At 30.1% G+C, this 17,411-nt stretch overlaps 1 protein-coding gene across 3 annotated transcripts in view; it reads right to left on the bottom strand.

Moving 5' to 3' along the window:
• Window positions 1-1,129: 1,129 nt before the first annotated feature.
• Window positions 1,130-17,411, bottom strand: part of LOC127280438 (myosin-VIIa) — a 28,747-nt gene continuing 12,465 nt past the window's right edge. For all 3 annotated transcript variants that reach the window (XM_051303407.1, XM_051303406.1, XM_051303405.1), the window contains exons 6-28: window positions 15,480-15,601; window positions 14,835-15,091; window positions 14,512-14,677; window positions 14,082-14,212; window positions 13,454-13,849; window positions 12,975-13,355; window positions 12,748-12,903; window positions 12,028-12,621; window positions 11,759-11,968; window positions 11,484-11,681; window positions 11,235-11,411; window positions 10,127-11,167; window positions 9,279-9,523; window positions 8,624-8,984; window positions 8,129-8,247; window positions 7,654-8,050; window positions 7,139-7,321; window positions 6,774-6,975; window positions 6,564-6,692; window positions 5,083-5,179; window positions 3,767-3,864; window positions 3,473-3,642; window positions 1,130-1,900 (exon numbers count right to left, since the gene is read on the bottom strand). In XM_051303407.1, the coding sequence (XP_051159364.1) occupies window positions 1,694-1,900; window positions 3,473-3,642; window positions 3,767-3,864; window positions 5,083-5,179; window positions 6,564-6,692; window positions 6,774-6,975; window positions 7,139-7,321; window positions 7,654-8,050; window positions 8,129-8,247; window positions 8,624-8,984; window positions 9,279-9,523; window positions 10,127-11,167; window positions 11,235-11,411; window positions 11,484-11,681; window positions 11,759-11,968; window positions 12,028-12,621; window positions 12,748-12,903; window positions 12,975-13,355; window positions 13,454-13,849; window positions 14,082-14,212; window positions 14,512-14,677; window positions 14,835-15,091; window positions 15,480-15,601 (6,037 nt within the window). In that variant the 3' untranslated portion in view covers window positions 1,130-1,693. The remainder of the gene's footprint in view (window positions 1,901-3,472; window positions 3,643-3,766; window positions 3,865-5,082; window positions 5,180-6,563; window positions 6,693-6,773; window positions 6,976-7,138; window positions 7,322-7,653; window positions 8,051-8,128; window positions 8,248-8,623; window positions 8,985-9,278; window positions 9,524-10,126; window positions 11,168-11,234; window positions 11,412-11,483; window positions 11,682-11,758; window positions 11,969-12,027; window positions 12,622-12,747; window positions 12,904-12,974; window positions 13,356-13,453; window positions 13,850-14,081; window positions 14,213-14,511; window positions 14,678-14,834; window positions 15,092-15,479; window positions 15,602-17,411) is intronic.

The raw sequence follows: 17,411 nt of genomic DNA, 5'->3' as shown, positions 1-17,411 counted from the left end.
GAGAGGGAATTCTCCATTTTCTCAGCGCTTATGAAAACAATACTGCATTCAGGACGTTTGCGGCTGACACCACAAGTACGACGTCAACTTGCATTTCAATACATTACATTCATTTTAATTTAACATTTAACATTTCATTTGTTGTTATTACTCAAATTTTCAAAATTTTGAATTTTTATAAAAATATCTCCGGTTTTTTATCCTATAAGTACATTTATGTATTTTTATGCCCTAATTACAAAAATCATAGTGACAATATCACCGCAAATTTATCCGATTTTTATGTCGAAAACCATAAAATAGTCTTAAAATTTGTATTGTTTTTTGCGATCTTTGGTTAAATTATGCAATTTATTAAAAAAAAACTTTTAGATCTTATTGAATAAGATTTTGAAAATTTTGTCATTTCAAAATTAAAAATTTATTGTATGAAAATGACACCCCTTAGTAAAATAAACAATATTTAAACCGCTATTTAAGTAACGTATTAATTAATGTACAAAAAAAATTCAGGTAAAATATATTTTATTTATATATATATTTTTTTCTAAATAACAAAATATTGAGGAAAATACAAATAAAATTTTGTGTCATCTATCAGTTTCTAAATTTCGTATATTAATCAATTTATACCTGAAAATTTAATTCCATATTATTATTTCTGTATACTTATTATCATTTGTATAGCAGGTATTTGGGTGTCGGTTCACTGTACATTTTACCCTATTTTATAGTTTTCAACATAAAAATAAAATTCTCGGGTATTGTCACTATGATTTTCATAATCAGCGCATTAAAATACATAAATTTACGTAGTATAAAAAAAGGAATTTTAAAGATATTCAAAATTTCGAAAAAATTCAGAAAATATTGAAAAAATTGTTTTCGCAGAAACTGCAAAATTGTATCAATATATAAACCTGAAACCAATTTCGGTCCTATTCGCCTTTTTTTGAATTCAAAAATAATGGTCCATCCAAAAAGTGCCATCGTCTAATTTTTCTTTTTACTAGGATATAGGTACTCGTGCACATATTGTCTTCGGTCTTCTGACAGAAATAGTACATTAAATTAAAAAAAAAGATAAGTTAATGTGGAACTAACAGGAAACTTATTAAACCAGGTAAAATATTTAAAAAGTAATCAAATTTATTTAAAAAAATTTTCAGTGTAGATTAGTCGGACGATTACATTGGTCTTTTTCGCAAACTTACGAAACAAGAACGGTCATATACATTAAAAATATATTTTTTTGTCAGTTCAGTAAATTTAGTTACACAAAAATGAATATTTAATTTGTTAAATATTAATTTTTCATACAATATCCATATAAATTTTGACTTATTTAATTAATTAAAAAAACTTAATTTAAAGAACTGATAACAAGTAAGCGCTTATTAACGCTTTAAGAGACTTTGTTTATTAAATATTATACTTTTGATTGTTACTAATTATTATCATTTAGTATACCACTCAACCACATTAATAATGTAACTAATTTGAATTAAAATTTCAATTATTTATCAATTTGTAATTAATGTTAACTATTGAATTTCTGAACCTTCATTAGTCGTCGTCACAATTATAATTCAGGTAAATTTCAGTATTAAGAATAAACTCTAGAAACAAAGGCTAATGTCATAAATATTATTTGATTATGCTATATCTTATATAACATTGTCTTACTGATAAGTTATTTTATCCTTATTGTACGTTGTTTGTTCATGTTTGTAAGCATTAATGATATGTACGAAGTTAAAAGATCATCCATTTTGTAACCCAGCGAAGTTTCACACAAAAGTTTAGTACCTCGCACTAAGTTTCCTATTGTCATATGAAAATATGTGTTTCCTGAAGACCAGTTGGAAATTCTAGTAAACGGATGAGTTATTAAGATATCCTGTAAATAAAAATTAAACATTCATTTTGCACTTGAACCCGTTAATAAAGAATTTAGAACTTTAAAGTAATTGTCGATATGGTCGCATATCTAATTATTATTTAACTACAAATTACATAAATGGTTACAAATATGACCAGTGGCCATTAATATATATTAATATCCAGGAAGTTAGTACTTTAAAGTAAAAGTTTCCAAAAAGCAAAACTTGCGCTGAATTATTCTACATGGTGTTAAATTTTTCCGCAAAAAGTCTTTTAAGGAGGTTCATCCCTTCAAGCGGTACTCATTCTATTAGGGGTTTACCGTAAGTTTAAAACCGACAGCTATAGTCCATAAAAGTTGAGCTCCACTGGCCAATTTAGAGGTTATGTTGCCGTTTCTCCTCTTCTTTCTTTTATTTACATGGGATAAGTTCAAAAGTTGCTAATTTTGATTAACATTTACTTCACAACCAAACGGTAAAAAAATTTCATATTTTTGTAAAAACTGTTAAAACTCATAATTTAAAACATATTAGTTTTTTAAAAAAATCTGTAGAACCGTTTTTTTAATTAATGAAAACATGGTCATTTTTCATGTTTTTTCACTGTTCCCATGTAAAACTTCAAACTTTATCAATTTTTATCTTGAAAATGATACGGTAAAATTCAATAAAATTTGAACAACACATGTAAAGTGATGTCAATAATACATCTTAAAAATTTTTAAAAAATCTATAGAAAATCGATTTTGGGATGAACCTCCTTAAAAAACTTGATTTTTTTAATAATACCCCAAAAACTTTTATAAACCGCAAACCTCTACAAAAGTTAAACATTTTAGTGAATCAATATCTGGATAAACGCTAAAACTACCGAGAATCTCACATACCTAGGCAGAGGACATTTTATTTTATAATGAATATATTTGTATTATCTTTTATATGTTTGAAAAAGTTAGATGTTTCATACATCATTTCAATAGATTTTTTCACGTAGATTACGAATCCGAAGTCCACAATTCTTCAGTTTTTTAAAAGCAAAAACCTTTCCCCTAGCTTCTCAAACTGCATCTCCGTTAGTTAGTTTTACGTTCGATAGAGCGTTTGTTCTCAATGATTTTATAATTTCGTGGACGAAAAAAAAGAGGCTGAAGACATCGAAGCTGTTGTAGGGAGTCTACTCTATGAAGCTGCGGAACCGATGATTCCGTATAATTTTAAAAATATATTTTTTTTTCACTTTTTTAGCTTTTAAAATTTAAAACGCGTTTTTCTAAAAATCACTTTTTCAAAGTCTTTTCACTACCATTTAAGAATGACATTACCGATTAATTTCAACACACAATCAATATATAAAATACTTCATCCCAATGATAAGTTTAAAATTTTTTTTTACTTTAAGGGGATTTTCCTCTTACAAAAATAGCAAAAGTATCAATTTTCACTACAAATGAGCACAAAAAATTTAAAAATGAAAAAAAATTAATCAAAGAACGTTGAGGGGAGGTTGCCCATATGAACTTGGATTCGATTCCAAGTTACCCCAAATTTGTTTTTTCTTCTTGCAGGAAAAAGCAAATGAAACTCACCTTTGATTGGGGATGAATAAGACTAACTCCATGTTTATTGATAGCAATTAGTAGGAGTTCTGGATATTGTGATTCTGTACTTTGCTTTACTTCAAAAAAAGCTGATCCAAACGTTGGCCATCTATATACAATTTTTAGAAATGTTATTTTAGCATCTTCTGGGCTCATACCTGTAACACAATTATTTGTATTTCTTAAATGTTTCAAACAACTATGTACGTGTTGTAGGAAAGTATTTGTTTTTTTGGAACATGAATTATTTATTATAGTATATAAAATTAATAAAAAACTTACCAGCATCTTGATTGTAGGCAGCTACTATTGACCTTTTCCATTCATTGGCGTTTTGAACTTTTATTAAATCGCCAGGTGTTAATTCGCGCAGCATTTGACTGAAATATAAAATTTTTTTCATATAAGTACCGTCGATAATTGCACTGTGTGACAAAAAAATTGTTTGCTCTTTTATAAAGACCTATTACAAATTAAAGGTCAATTCGGATTAATAAAAAAAATATCAGAAATTTCCCAAACATCCTTAAAATTTTATTTTACGGTCTTAAAACCGTTTTCGGTATGTATTCACGTAAAGAATTACTCATAACTTCCTCAATTTTTAACCTATTTACAAAATTGTTTTTGGTTTATTTTTGTCTTCCTAAAAGTTTAAGTCGATCCAAGTGTTAGATTTTGAGATAAATCCGTCACAGTGGGTGGCTATAGTGGTCAAGAACAGGAGGAACTTAGTTTTTGCGAATTTTTGATTTTTTTCAAAAACATGCTTTGAAAGTATATTTAAAGCTGCGTAAAAAGAGCTTTTCTTAAATAAAATTTTATGAAAATTGACCAAGTTATGTGAATTTTAATATTTCAGCATTTTTTCGCTGAAGCCCGTTGCAGGATAAGCATGGAAATAGTGTATCAATAAGTACATATATATGGAGAATAATTTAGTCCTGTTATGAAACTTATTTTCTCCGAGTTTCAACTCAAAAAAAAAAAATTTGCTTTTAAGTTACACGCTTTTTTAAAAAATTTAAAAATTTTGTTTTCCTCCGAATTTGCTAAACCAATTTTCATAAAAAAATATATGTTGTACAACATATTAAGACAGTTTCTAAAAAAAAAATTGGCAAACAAAATCTTGCACAGCAAGACACTAAAAAAAATTTCATTTACTTTAAAACAATTTTTCTTGGTCGAAATTCTTTTTGCACCACCACCATATTTTTTCTATAAAATAGATGTCATCTTAAATATAACATATTTTTGCCAAAACTATTTTTTATAATACGACTAAATTATTCCCCAAATAAGGACCTGATTCATACGGGGCATTTTTTCCATGCTTATCCTGATATGGCATTTGTATTTGGCTGATGTGAAATTTGCACTCTTCTTTGCTTTTGAAATTTTTTCTACAATATTCCATTGATTACGTTGAAAAGCAAGCACCTGAGACTGTGTTTTTAATAAATTTAAATAAAGATTGAAATCTTAAATGTCCGTATTTAATATTTTATGTCGTTCCCTTGATATCGATCAAAAATCACACAAATCTAATAACTTATTCATTATGAGAATGTAATATATTAAAAAAAAATACTTACGGAATTGCCTGTAGCTCTTGTTTACTTTCACCATATCGTACTCTGTAAACCAGTGCTGCTAATCTGGACGCTTCTTCTTTAGTGCATTTATGGTATCCTAGACATAAATTTATTGAATTAATATCAGGTATTCAGAAAGAAACTGCATACTACTACTACTTTTTAAAATTATTTTTGGACCTTTTAGAACACATTGTTAATTAACCGAAATAATTTTACTAGGTTTTGCAATTTTACAGTACACAGAAAAAATTTATTGTGGCAACAACAAATCCAATTCTAAAATAGACAAATTGTAAAAACTGTGCTGTAAATAAAGAAAATAGTGTTTCCAATAGGCAGAATTAAGAGGGAGTGACACCTTTGACCCGGAAAAAAATCGATTTTTTTTGTTTTCTTAAACGATACTTTATGATGTGTAGAATAAAAATTATATCAGCAAAAGCGATTTCGGAATAATTTTATGTAAAATAATCGAAATTTGCAGAAGGTTTTCAAGAGCGATTCGACTGCTTGATAGCGCTATCGGCTATTTTCTCTTTTACCGTGGTAACAATTACGTTTTTTTACGCTCACAGCCGCTCGAAAGGCTGAAGATGAAGCCAATATTAATGTAAACGGCCAATTATACGGTGCAGGCATCGCAAATTAACGTTGATTTCATGTTTTTATAAGTTTTCATATGTCAAAACTTTAAACGCTTTTTTCTCGAAATGACATTCTTCAAAACGGTGATATAAATATATTTTTGTAAACTTAAAAAGTTAACAAATAAAGTCCTCGAAACCAAATTTTGTTTACTTTATTCATGTGACTTAAAAAAATTCATGAAAAACAGGTTTAAAAGAGACCTCAAAGGTGTCACTCCCCCTTAAGCAAATCACAAAACAATCTGTTTTTTTTTCAGAAAAAATTTTCGTGTGCGTAAAAAAATTTTGTTTTGTTTACAAGTCCGATTTGTGTATTTCCCAAAATCAGCTGCTTTGTGGAGACTACAACTGCAGTTTGTAGATAACACAAGATATTTTTTTCCGTGTACAAAACTATTGAAAAGGAGCTTTGGTTAATAATATTTTCTTTAATTTTCTATTCAATATTTCCTAATGTGCGAACATTTTTATAATTACACACATATTTACTGAGCTTTGCAAACTCATATTTCGAGTGCTCAGCAAAATATTCATTCTAACTCAAGAATTAGAATACAGGGACAGAATCAAATTCAAAGGAATTCACTAATCTGGATAATAATAGATTAAATAAATTAAATACTTATAAACACAAGCCTTCTTACTCGAATATTACATATAAAAATATTATATTATATTGCTGTAAAATTTGACTTGAACGTCTTTTTACATTGTATATCTAAGTAATATATTTCTCTAGTTAGAATTGAATAAAGTAATCATGAATAACCTAAGTTGTTTGTATAATATTACGTAAAAAAAAATTAAAATTAATTAAATTAAAATTTTTACCTCTGAGTAATTTTGGAAGTTCTTGATGAAAGTGGAATATTAAATCAGCATTTCTGTCTTTACCAGGAACAGTATTTGTCCAAAGTTTTTTCATGAAAAATACTTGATATGTGAATTGAGGAGATGTACCTGAATAGAGAGGAATTTTATTATTTCTATTGAAAACATATAAATATATTATGTTATTTAATTAAAGAAACAAAATCTTACCATCTCTTGATGGACGAGCTTTTCTTATCCAGTCAGTTAAGTGTCGGACAAAATCGAAGAAGAAATCACCTTCAGGGACGGAAATTACTTTATCAGCAATTTTAACGAAAAGACTGAAACCTTCAGCCGTTCGAAGGCTTAATCTTTGAGCGATGTTCTGGCAGAAATCCTTAGCTCTTGTTGAAGAATCGACCTCAAATGCCTAAGGAAGAAGACATTACATTTTTTGTTACATAGCGTTAGAAATATGAATTTAAAATAAAAGAATATCCATTAGGATCATTTCAAGTATTGTATTTTAGACCACTTAAAATTGATACAACTTTTTTAAATTTTAGTTAAGTAATAAACGATAACTCACACACCTCATCAGTGTCATCAGGAAAATATACTTTGTGGAAAATTTGTGTTGTTTTATGTTGAATAGCTTCAACTTCTACTTGATGAGGGGGATATTTTCTTTGTCCATTACGCAATGTTTTCTGAAGTCGTTGTAATGAATCTTGTGAAATAGGATGCCTCCTTGTTCTTAAAAATAATGTTAATTCCTGGAAGAAAACATTTTTTTTCAGGGGATAGTATGGTAATAAGTCCATTTTATAGACTTTTTTGGTAGGTAATTCTCACAAATTTTCTCAAAAAATTCTCAACCAATTTTGCTCAAGAAGGTCTCAAAATTTTCAGGACACTTGCTGCTATCGCAAAAACCTCTGACATTAAAGGTGGGTGAAAGAATAAAAGAACGGTAGCACTCGAAACAAATTTTTATAAAACACATTTTTTTATGCGTTTTAACATAATAAATAGAGATGCAAGGTTGCCACAGGTCAGGAATCAAACCGCGTTATTGTGAGGAAAAGTTATTTTAAATAAAATTTACCTTTAATAAACTTTGACTGCAAGTAAACAATCCTGTAGCTAGCCACATTAATTCCCATCCACGTTCTTCACTCATTCTATTTCGATTATTGGTTAACTGTTTCATGATTTGACAATAAGTTTCGTCACGTAAAATTTCATTTTTTAAAGGTCCATCGAAAATTTGATCAGTGTATTCATTACCAATCCTGGGCCTTTTGGTTGGCAAATCTCCCATATATTTTAAAACTGCAGTGAAAGCATAACATGCTTCTTCTGCCAGTTCTTCTTTCGATATTAATTTCTTCAACAATGGTTGTTTTATTTGTTCCCTTGAATGTCTCCATAATTCATCGGTATAACCTCGCCTCGCAGTTGTTAAAGTCAATGCTTTTGAAATTGATTTTTTTGGTGGCGTTCTAAATATTTTGGTAAATTAAATTTATGATTTTAGTAAACTTGTTTAAATTAATTTAAAAAAGTAAAGAAATACTTACCGGAAGTGATCAATTGCATATTCAATTAGAGTGTGAGGCTTATCACGAGATTCCAATCCATTAATCTGTTGAGGATATAGTCTGCGTCCATTCTCTGAACTTTCTATATTAAATAGCGCCTGTACAGTGAAACAAGATTTAAAAATTTATCACAAGATATAAAGTGAAATTAAGAACTTGCAGGAAAAAGATACAAGTCTTTAGCAGAAACCTTCCTATATGTTACCAAATATTATTTTCCTAATTACCAACAAATTGAGAAGATGAGTGGATTTCGTGAGAAGTTTGAGGTTGTAAGGATACAGATGGAAATAATGGATGAAAAGGTAAGGAAATTGAAAAAATAAATGATCAGAAAAATGCGGAAAAGTATGAATGAATGTAAATACTGAATAAGTGAGCAGAAAAGGAAGTATAAAATGAGGCAACATGGATGTAAAATACTCTAAAATTAATTTAAAACTTAAGTGTGATAAATTGAAGTATATTCATTACCAGAATATCATTTGGTGGCTTGGTAAGAGAAGGCAAAACATAAACTGTTTCTGCTGGAAAATCTCCTTTCTCTCCAGTTCTGTCGCATAGACCAATACACCAACCAGAATTAAGTACAGTTTCTCCTGTGTTTTCATCTTCCAAAGTAATTAAGTCTCCTTTTTGAAAGTTTAAAAAAGAAGACCCTTCACCGGGTGCTTTGCAGTCTTGTAATGCAATAACAAATTTACTACGTTTCTTCAATCCTTCCAAAAAATATACTACTAAGTCACGTATGTCCTCAGCATTAGGACTTTGAAACATAAATTCTTCTCCTCGCACGGTCGACAGGCTGAAGGTTTGTGTAAATATTTTGTTGGTTCTGAAATTAAATTGCATGCATTATGAAACATTTATTTGTCATGAAAAAAGTTATACTAACAATATTCAGAATGTCCTAGGGATATCAGTTGGTCCTGAGGAATTAGGATATCCCAAGGATTCCCTTAGAACATTCACGAACATTGTAAGGTTATCCTAATTTCCTAGGACAAACTGATATCTCAAGGACGTCCGCAAAAAATCCTGAATATCTGGAAGCTTTGATGAAAAAAATTAAAATGTAGGTGATAAATGTTAAATAATATTAAATAATTATTGTTTGATAAACACTTACTTTTGACTAGATACGCTGGTTATCTCAGGAAAAGATAATTCTAGAAGAACCTGTTCTTGATCGTCAACGACGTATACTCCAGTCCAATTAACAGCAATAATAACATCATTCTTAGGTAAATTTGGACCTGAATTTCTATATGCTTCGTAAAAACGAGAAAACAGCAAAGGCCACTTGAATTTTGCATAACCTACTATATCTTCCTTAACTCGTAAAGCAGGTACCTTTTCTTTTAAATAATAACTCTGAAAATAAAGACAATTTCTACAGTGAAAACTTGACAGCTATTCTGGGGGCTATTCTTTTTATACAAAAATTATTTGTTAATAACTTTTCTGCAAAATTGTATAGGTAACATTTAAAAAGTCAAATTTTCATACTCAGGGATTTTCAGGATCGATGAATTATTATGAATATGACATCTAATTGTAAAATTCAAAACTGAGAATCTAATATGGTGAACTTTTTTATGTTCTTTACATTTGCTTAAAACTCGTAAATCGGTTTCCGAAGTCGCTGATTCCAAATCCGATGTCAGTTTGGATTCAAAATAATGGATTCAATGTGGCGAAATATTTTCTAAAAACTAAAAAGTGATCGGATTCGCTTAAAATTCGTTACTTGAAGACTTTTATGGTAGCTGCTTACGAATTTAAAGTCATATTTATAGTCAGCGACTCCGAAAACCCTCGAGTAACAGCAGTTTCAAACAAATCTGATGCATTTAAAAAAATCCACCATATTTGATCCGACATTTTAAAAATCTGATGTCAGATTTATAATTAGCGACCACTTTTCAAAGAATACCTAAAGTATGTTTTAAATGGTTAAAAGAAAGAAAAACTTACTTTTTTATAAGCTTGTAATACAAGATGTCCCCATCTATCAATAGCTTTCTCAATGCCGGTCAGACAATAATCTGGAATATAGTTTGGCAAAAGTGTAAACAACCTATCTACGTTCATGTCAGTATGATACTCTATATAGTATTGTTGAGCTGCAATCATTGCCAAGTCTTCTTCTTTATCGCATCTATATTCTCCAAATTTAACTCCCCTCACTACTTGTTGGTAAATTAAATTTGTAGCAACTTGATCCTCCGTTGGTTCATGCCAAGGTGCAAATATTTCTTTTCGAAAAAATAGCCTCCAAGGTGCATTCCTTTCTTGAGCTCCTTGTTCTTTGGCATATTGTTCGCATTGAGATATAGCATCCATTACATGATCACCTCCGCTTCCTAAAGATGACACCTTATCGAAAAGAGCTATGTAAAGAGAAAATCCGAATTGATCTCTTAGCGATATCTTATCCGAGAGTTGATTGCACAATTCCCTGGCAGTAGTTGCGGAGTCGGCTAATAATGTTTTAGTATTTCCATCCATAAACGTGATGGGGAGCATGATTGGTTTTTTCGATTTCGTGGCTTGGAGTTCTAACCAACTGGGAGGCTGATTTCTAGTTCCATTGTTGAATGTTCTCTTTAATCTATCGTCACAATATGGAGCATAGCCAGGTGGGCCTTCTCTTATGAATGCTCGAAGATAGTTGACGAATTTTTCTGAAGGCGCAAAGCAACCAACACATAGCGAGAGGAGAATCCAACCACGTGCATGTGACGATTTAGAGGGATTTTTTGATAATTGTTTGCAGATCTGACAATATATTTCATCTCTTAATTCAGCTCTCAAAATTCCATGACCTATTATAAAATGCAATTTCTCAAGATTGGACGTCGGTCTAGCCTCAAGCCAAGATTGGTAGCTATCCGCCGTGAATTCATCTTCCTGTAATTTTCTTCTCACGTCTTCTCCCAATTTATTCTTACGCTTAAGAGTAAGTGAAACAAGTTTGTGCCTAATCGAACGTGGTTTCTGCTTCATAAATGCTTCCTGTAAATGGAAAATATTTATACAATCCTATACTTATTCCGTTACGTGATATAATATATTATATTACCGGATCCATGCCGATCAACTGTGCTTCTTGAAATTCTTTACTCCTTATAAAATTGCGACCTAAAGTAGCAGTTACTTTAGACATGACAGAAGTATTGTCCCTGTCCATAGTATGATACCTAGGTTCTGGTAAGTCGCCAGTAAATCTTAAAATAGTTATCCACAATGCTTGCGCTGCCTGTGAAAGAAGAAGAAAAGGTAATTGAAATTGTGATCACATTGAGTTTCTTTGAAATAGTTTAATTCGTACCAATTGATCCCCTTGGGTATGTAACGGAAGGAGAGGATGCTTTAAAGGCTTTCTCGAATACTGATGATTGATATTTCCTTGAAAATATGTAGCAGCAAATTTCTGAAACTTATATTCTGAAAGATCCTCTTCGTCTTCAGAAGCAGTTTGAAGGGGGCTGATAATTTCCTGTTGATCTATTTTTGGTGCTGGAAGATCCTGTTTAAATAAAAATATTAGTCTTTTTTTTATCTTAATTTAGAAAGAAGAAGAGTTTTAAAATACCATTGACATACATTAAAAACTGACGTCTCTCTTCCAGGAGTGGGAGCTTCACTACTTGAATCAGGTAAGAAATCGAACATAGCTTCTACTAATTTACTGTCGTCGACAGGTTCATCCTGCTTTTTGGCAGCATCGTTGATCAAATTCTTTTTGATTTCCATTCTGCGTCTATCTTCTATTTCCATTTCTATCTCCTTCCTTTCTAATTCTTGCAGTCTTTCCTAAAATACAATAAATATGATATAATTGAAAACGAGATGGAATTATTTTGGATTATTACCCTAAAGTGTTGTTCTGCAATTTCTTTTGCTCTTTTATTTCCTTGATCTTTTAATTCTCTTTCCTCCTTTTTCCGTAGTCTCAGAGCTTCCACATGAAGACGATATTCGTACATGATTTTTTTATACCTTCTTTGTGCAATTAGTCTCCTTACATGAGCTTGAATTTTAACAATTGCCCACATTTTCTTTCTGTACATTCCACGAACCAAGTGTCCTCTTGCTCGAGCTTGCAAAGCAACAATGTGACCACGTAGATGTCTGAATCTATGTGAAAGAACTCTTGATCGAATTAGAGCTTGAAGACGCATGTAACCAATGCGCATAAGTTTATATCTCTGTAATTGAGCGTAACCTCTCCACAATTTTTGGATAATTATGGCTGCTGATCGCATACGTAGAAATCTTCTTCTATAAACCCAACCTCGAATATTACGTTGCAGAATTAATATTTTCCGAGTCAGTACTCGATCTCGTTCCTGTTCTAGGAAAAGGTCATGAGCATCTTTTAAAAATACTTTGGTATGTCCCAGCTGATAATCAGATCTGCCTAGCACAGCATGACAGATTTTATACGTTGCAACACGGCATTCAGTCTAAAAAATTAATCAGGATTTATTGTGTTCTACAAATGAAATAGTTGTTATACTAAAAAGTATGGAATCCCTTAAATATTTTTTAAAATATGCATTTTTGAACACTAGATTCCTTAAAAATAATACCTTGTGTGCTGGAGGTATTCCAGGAATTAAAAATCTATATCTTTCAACAAATTCTGGAAAAGCATGCCGAATAGGATATCCCGCTCTACGTATTCTAATTGTTTCCATCATTCCTGAATACCTCAGTTGTCGACAACAGAGTCCTCGATCAAACATCTAAAAACCAAAAATAATATGAAGATAACGGTCTGCATTTTATAAATATACCCTAATTAATATTTACTTACCATTGGCTTTTTATATTCATTAGGTTTAATACATCTAATAAAAAATGGCTGACAGGTAGATAATGTCTTCATTAAAGAGTCTAAAGACTTTTTAAATTGTGTGGACAATGTAGGAGCTCTTTTTCGTGTTTCTGAACCCATTTCAATGTCTTCAACAAAGCAAAGTTGAAGGAACTTGTTTGATGAAATATGAATTAATTGTAATAAATCTGCACTGAAAGTGTCCCTGTTTTTTTCCAGAAAACTTCTTGTGTCATAAAAAACGACTCCAGCAAAATGGTTTAAACCAAAGGATGTATTTATATCAGATTTCGGTTTCAGATAATTTTTATGGGTTCCGTGGGTCTTGTGAATTTTCGCCAGCATTGTATGGTCCGTTCCCTAAGGAAATAATTGATTATTCAATATTGTGAAATATAAAATTTTTAACGTTAGAGCTGTTTCCTGATCAAAAAACAGAAAATAATAATAATAATTACCTTGGGAAATTTTGATTCCTCATCTATTAATGCCATTATGTTCAATTGTTTGACAGCAATTAAGTCTAAAGCATCTTGATTATCTACAAATTCAATATGCTGCCAATTTATTCCTTCGTGATTATATTCTTCTTGTTCTAATTTGAAAATATGTTGAACAAAGAATTGCTGCAAATTCTCATTCGCATAGTTTATACAGAATTGTTCGAAACTATTGTGATTGAAATTCTCAAAGCCAAAAATGTCTAATACGCCAATAGCACTACGGGATGTGTGTTTTGGTCTAAAAATAGCTTCATTAATTTTTTTCACTATATGAATGAACAATCGTCCGTAAATTCCTTTTACAAACGCATCACGAATGTCTACGGACTGCTCTCTTGAAAGCGTCGATATCTGGAATAAAAGAACATATTTAACTATACATGACAATGCAAAATGGAATCACAGAAAATTAAAAGGCATTAAAATAAGCTGCAACGCTTATTATTTTAATCCAATTTTTCTTATTTTAATCCATTTTGGTATTAAAATAAGCAAAATTGGATTAAAATAATAAGCGTTGCAGCTTATTTTAATACCTTATAATTTTCTGTGATATTTACAATAATATTTTGATAACATTTACCACTGTCTCACCGTGCGCGAAAATCGTTCGCCTCGTAAGAGCATCTATCAAAGATTGAATGGGTACACCTAGTAACTGAGCTACTTTTATTACATTCGTTTGTTCAGGAATCTCAGTTGCATCCAAATTATCTGTAAGAAGAAGGCATAATTTTATAAATTGATATGCCTAATCTGCATAAATTCAGGTCAAGGTGAATATCATAATTGAACATGCATTTATAAATATCGAAATGATTGCTCTTATTTACTTTCTATAATTAATGTTTTAAATTCGCCTGTTTTCAACACTCCAAATTGAAATGTTCTCTTAAATGGAAGTAATATTAGACTCGAATGAGTGAATCCTATTTTATATACCTTTTTTAATATAACTTTTTTTCGGTGAATTTTGTTTCTATTTAAAGTACATCAGAATATTTAGTACTTACCTACAACAGTAGCTCTACTTTTCACATTTCCGATATGCAGTAAAGCTGATAGTAGTTTCAAAATTTCCCAGATCTCAGAATCGGTAAATAATAATACCTTCATCGCTGATCTGATGTCTGCAAATTCTGCAGCATCGTCACGGCCTTCACATGTGATGCTACCTCCCTGCAAGTAAAACAATAAATATTCAATCGTTTAATAATTTAAGTAGGTCAAAGTGCCTTCCCTTAATTCTTTTTATTTTTGCAATAAATATAAATTTTCAATTCTTTTTAATTTCTCTCATCTTACTGGGAATACATATTTAAAATTTGATTCTTACCCCCACCAAATACCTATACGATGACGCATCTTCCAGTTCCAGTTTTTGCTTTTCGTCTTTTGAAAGTCCAGCTAGCATGCAATAAAAAATGTGATAGTTCCTCTCGTCCATATTTTGAGAAACTATTCGGGATTTTTCTAGGAGATACTGCTCTATTTTTGCACCCTCTATTACTCCTTGATTATTAAAATGAATATCTATATATTTTCCAAATCGAGATGAATTGTCATTTCTCACAGTCTTTGCATTGCCAAATGCTAAAATAAAAACAGAGCAAACATTACGGACAGACAAACATTACATTAGTTTCTGCAAAATTGCTGCAGTATTATAATATAATACAAGGAGAGAATAGTTACAATATTCTACTTAACACGTTTACTAATGATTCTACTAAACAGCTTACAATTAGTCAAAGAGATTTTATACCTCTCCCGTAAAAATTACTTACCGAAACGGAGTGCACAAACCTGATTGGTTGTGCATTTCGTTTCAGAAGGTAATTTTTTTTTCCTACTTGTCCTTATTCAATCCCACAATTTACTTGCAGCAATTAAATTTTCTTGATTCAATACTATTTTTTTCAGTGTATTTGCAGTGTTTATTTCTGAGTATTTTTCTCAGATAAAACATGATTTTCTTTACCTTCTAAAATTGGATTAGCTTCTAAAATTTGTTGCTCTATCCATGAGTGTTTTCCACTGATAGCTGCTAAGTACTGCAGAATTAATTTTGTGCTCTCAGTTTTTCCTGCTCCACTTTCACCACTAAACAATTGAAACAAAATTTATTAATTCAAATTTTGAAATTTTATAATTTAATACACATGATTAACATACAATTAAATCAAAATCTTTTGTCGTATTTGCAAGTGTTTTGTGTCATTTATTTACTTCCCCTATTGAAAAAATAAGCATAAATATTACAGTAAATAGGTCATTTAATACGGCTGCCCTATTGAAAATCCCTGTACAAGATGTAAATGTACCTGTACAACAATATGTACAAGAACATGTACATTTTCTTGTATAGAAATATTAAATATATTTTCTTGTACAATATCTTGTACAAGTTCTGATACAAGAACTTGTTCCAAATTCTGCTGCCGAAATTTACAAGATCATGTACATGTTCTCACCAGAACAGGTACAAGTTTTCTTGTACAAGATCTTGTACAGGGATTTTCAATGGGGAGAGGGTAACCGGAATCGGAAGTTATCCAAAATTTATTTGATTGATTCGAAATAAGGTCGGTTACAACAAAAGTTTCGTGAATATTAAACTGAAATTTTCTCGAAATGTAGGATAACAAATGACAGCAATATTAGATTTAAAACTTATTTTAAATTACTTTTTGGCTATTCAATTTTTGAATAAATTTGTATTAAATTTAAATGTCGGACTGAACCAATTAAAAAATGCTTAGATTTGAAAAAAACTTGGAATTTTAACCTTTTTGGAGGTTGTTGAAGTAAAGGGGGCAGTTCACGTTCGAGGTTTAAAAAAGCGATTTTTTTCCATATTTCTAATCTATAGAGGTTATTAGAAATTTGCCCCATGAAAGAAATTTAGGACTACTTTTTAGTTACTGAGTAATTGAACAACGAACATGACCACGTGCGCTCGGTCCCTCCACGCGCCTCTGCGATAGATGGTAGTAAAAAAAGGGTTAAAACAATTTTTTCTCGTTAATTACTTTATTTAAAGGAAAAAAACCTTTTGTACAATGTCAAGAAAAAATAGTTCTTCAAAAAAAATAAAAAATTTTTTTATTGGATCTTTTTGCTCACCACACGGAGAAAATCTGAAATCACTGAGTATTTTTTCTCACAGCACTGGCTACTGTGTAAACCAAAAAATTAAATTCCAGAGTTCTGAAAGTTCTCCACACAGCACTGAATGCTCTGCAGAAAATAATCACAACTTTTTTTGACAGTAATCAGAGTTTTGTTTCATATTAGTTGACAACAGATTATTTAGAACTACGAATGTAGCAATAAATTCTTTGCTCAAAGTTGTGACTGCTGTTCTCACAGCTCTGAGTACTGTGTAGAATTATTTTTTAGGATTAAAGAAATGAAAGAACATTAAACCTTTAATAAAAAATAGACAACAATTTTTAACAAGCGTTCAAGACAATTTTAATCAATTTTAGATGTTTTCTAATATTTTTATGAAAAACAGATTATTTGACTAAGATTATTTATATTTTTTTTACTTCAAGAGATAAATATTTAAAATAATAATGTTGAAACTTATTATTTTTTAATCATAATTATCTATAAATTTAGATTAGGTTGTAATTTGATATTAGCTAAGAAATCTTAAAATCTCAAAACTTGTGAAATACAAATAAATATTTAAAATTTACCTATAGTAATTTATTTTAAAAATAATTATTTATTATTTCATTATAATATAATAACTTTATTTGCTATATAACTAAAAAATATTTTAAAACCGATAGTTTTTAAAAAGACTTTTTAAATTCTTCATTTCTTTATTTCTGTTATTCATTAACTGGTTATAAACATGCCAATTAAAATTAATATTTGACAAGAAAAAATAACCATGGCT

Source organism: Leptopilina boulardi, unplaced genomic scaffold (assembly GCF_019393585.1).
Source record: "Leptopilina boulardi isolate dan_hultmark-lab unplaced genomic scaffold, ZJU_Lbou_2.1 LbouV2_244, whole genome shotgun sequence".
In the NCBI taxonomy this organism is placed as follows: domain Eukaryota; kingdom Metazoa; phylum Arthropoda; class Insecta; order Hymenoptera; family Figitidae; genus Leptopilina; species Leptopilina boulardi.
The sequence above is the reverse complement of the archived record's forward strand: the minus strand, read 5'-3'. Positions and strand labels throughout refer to the sequence as shown.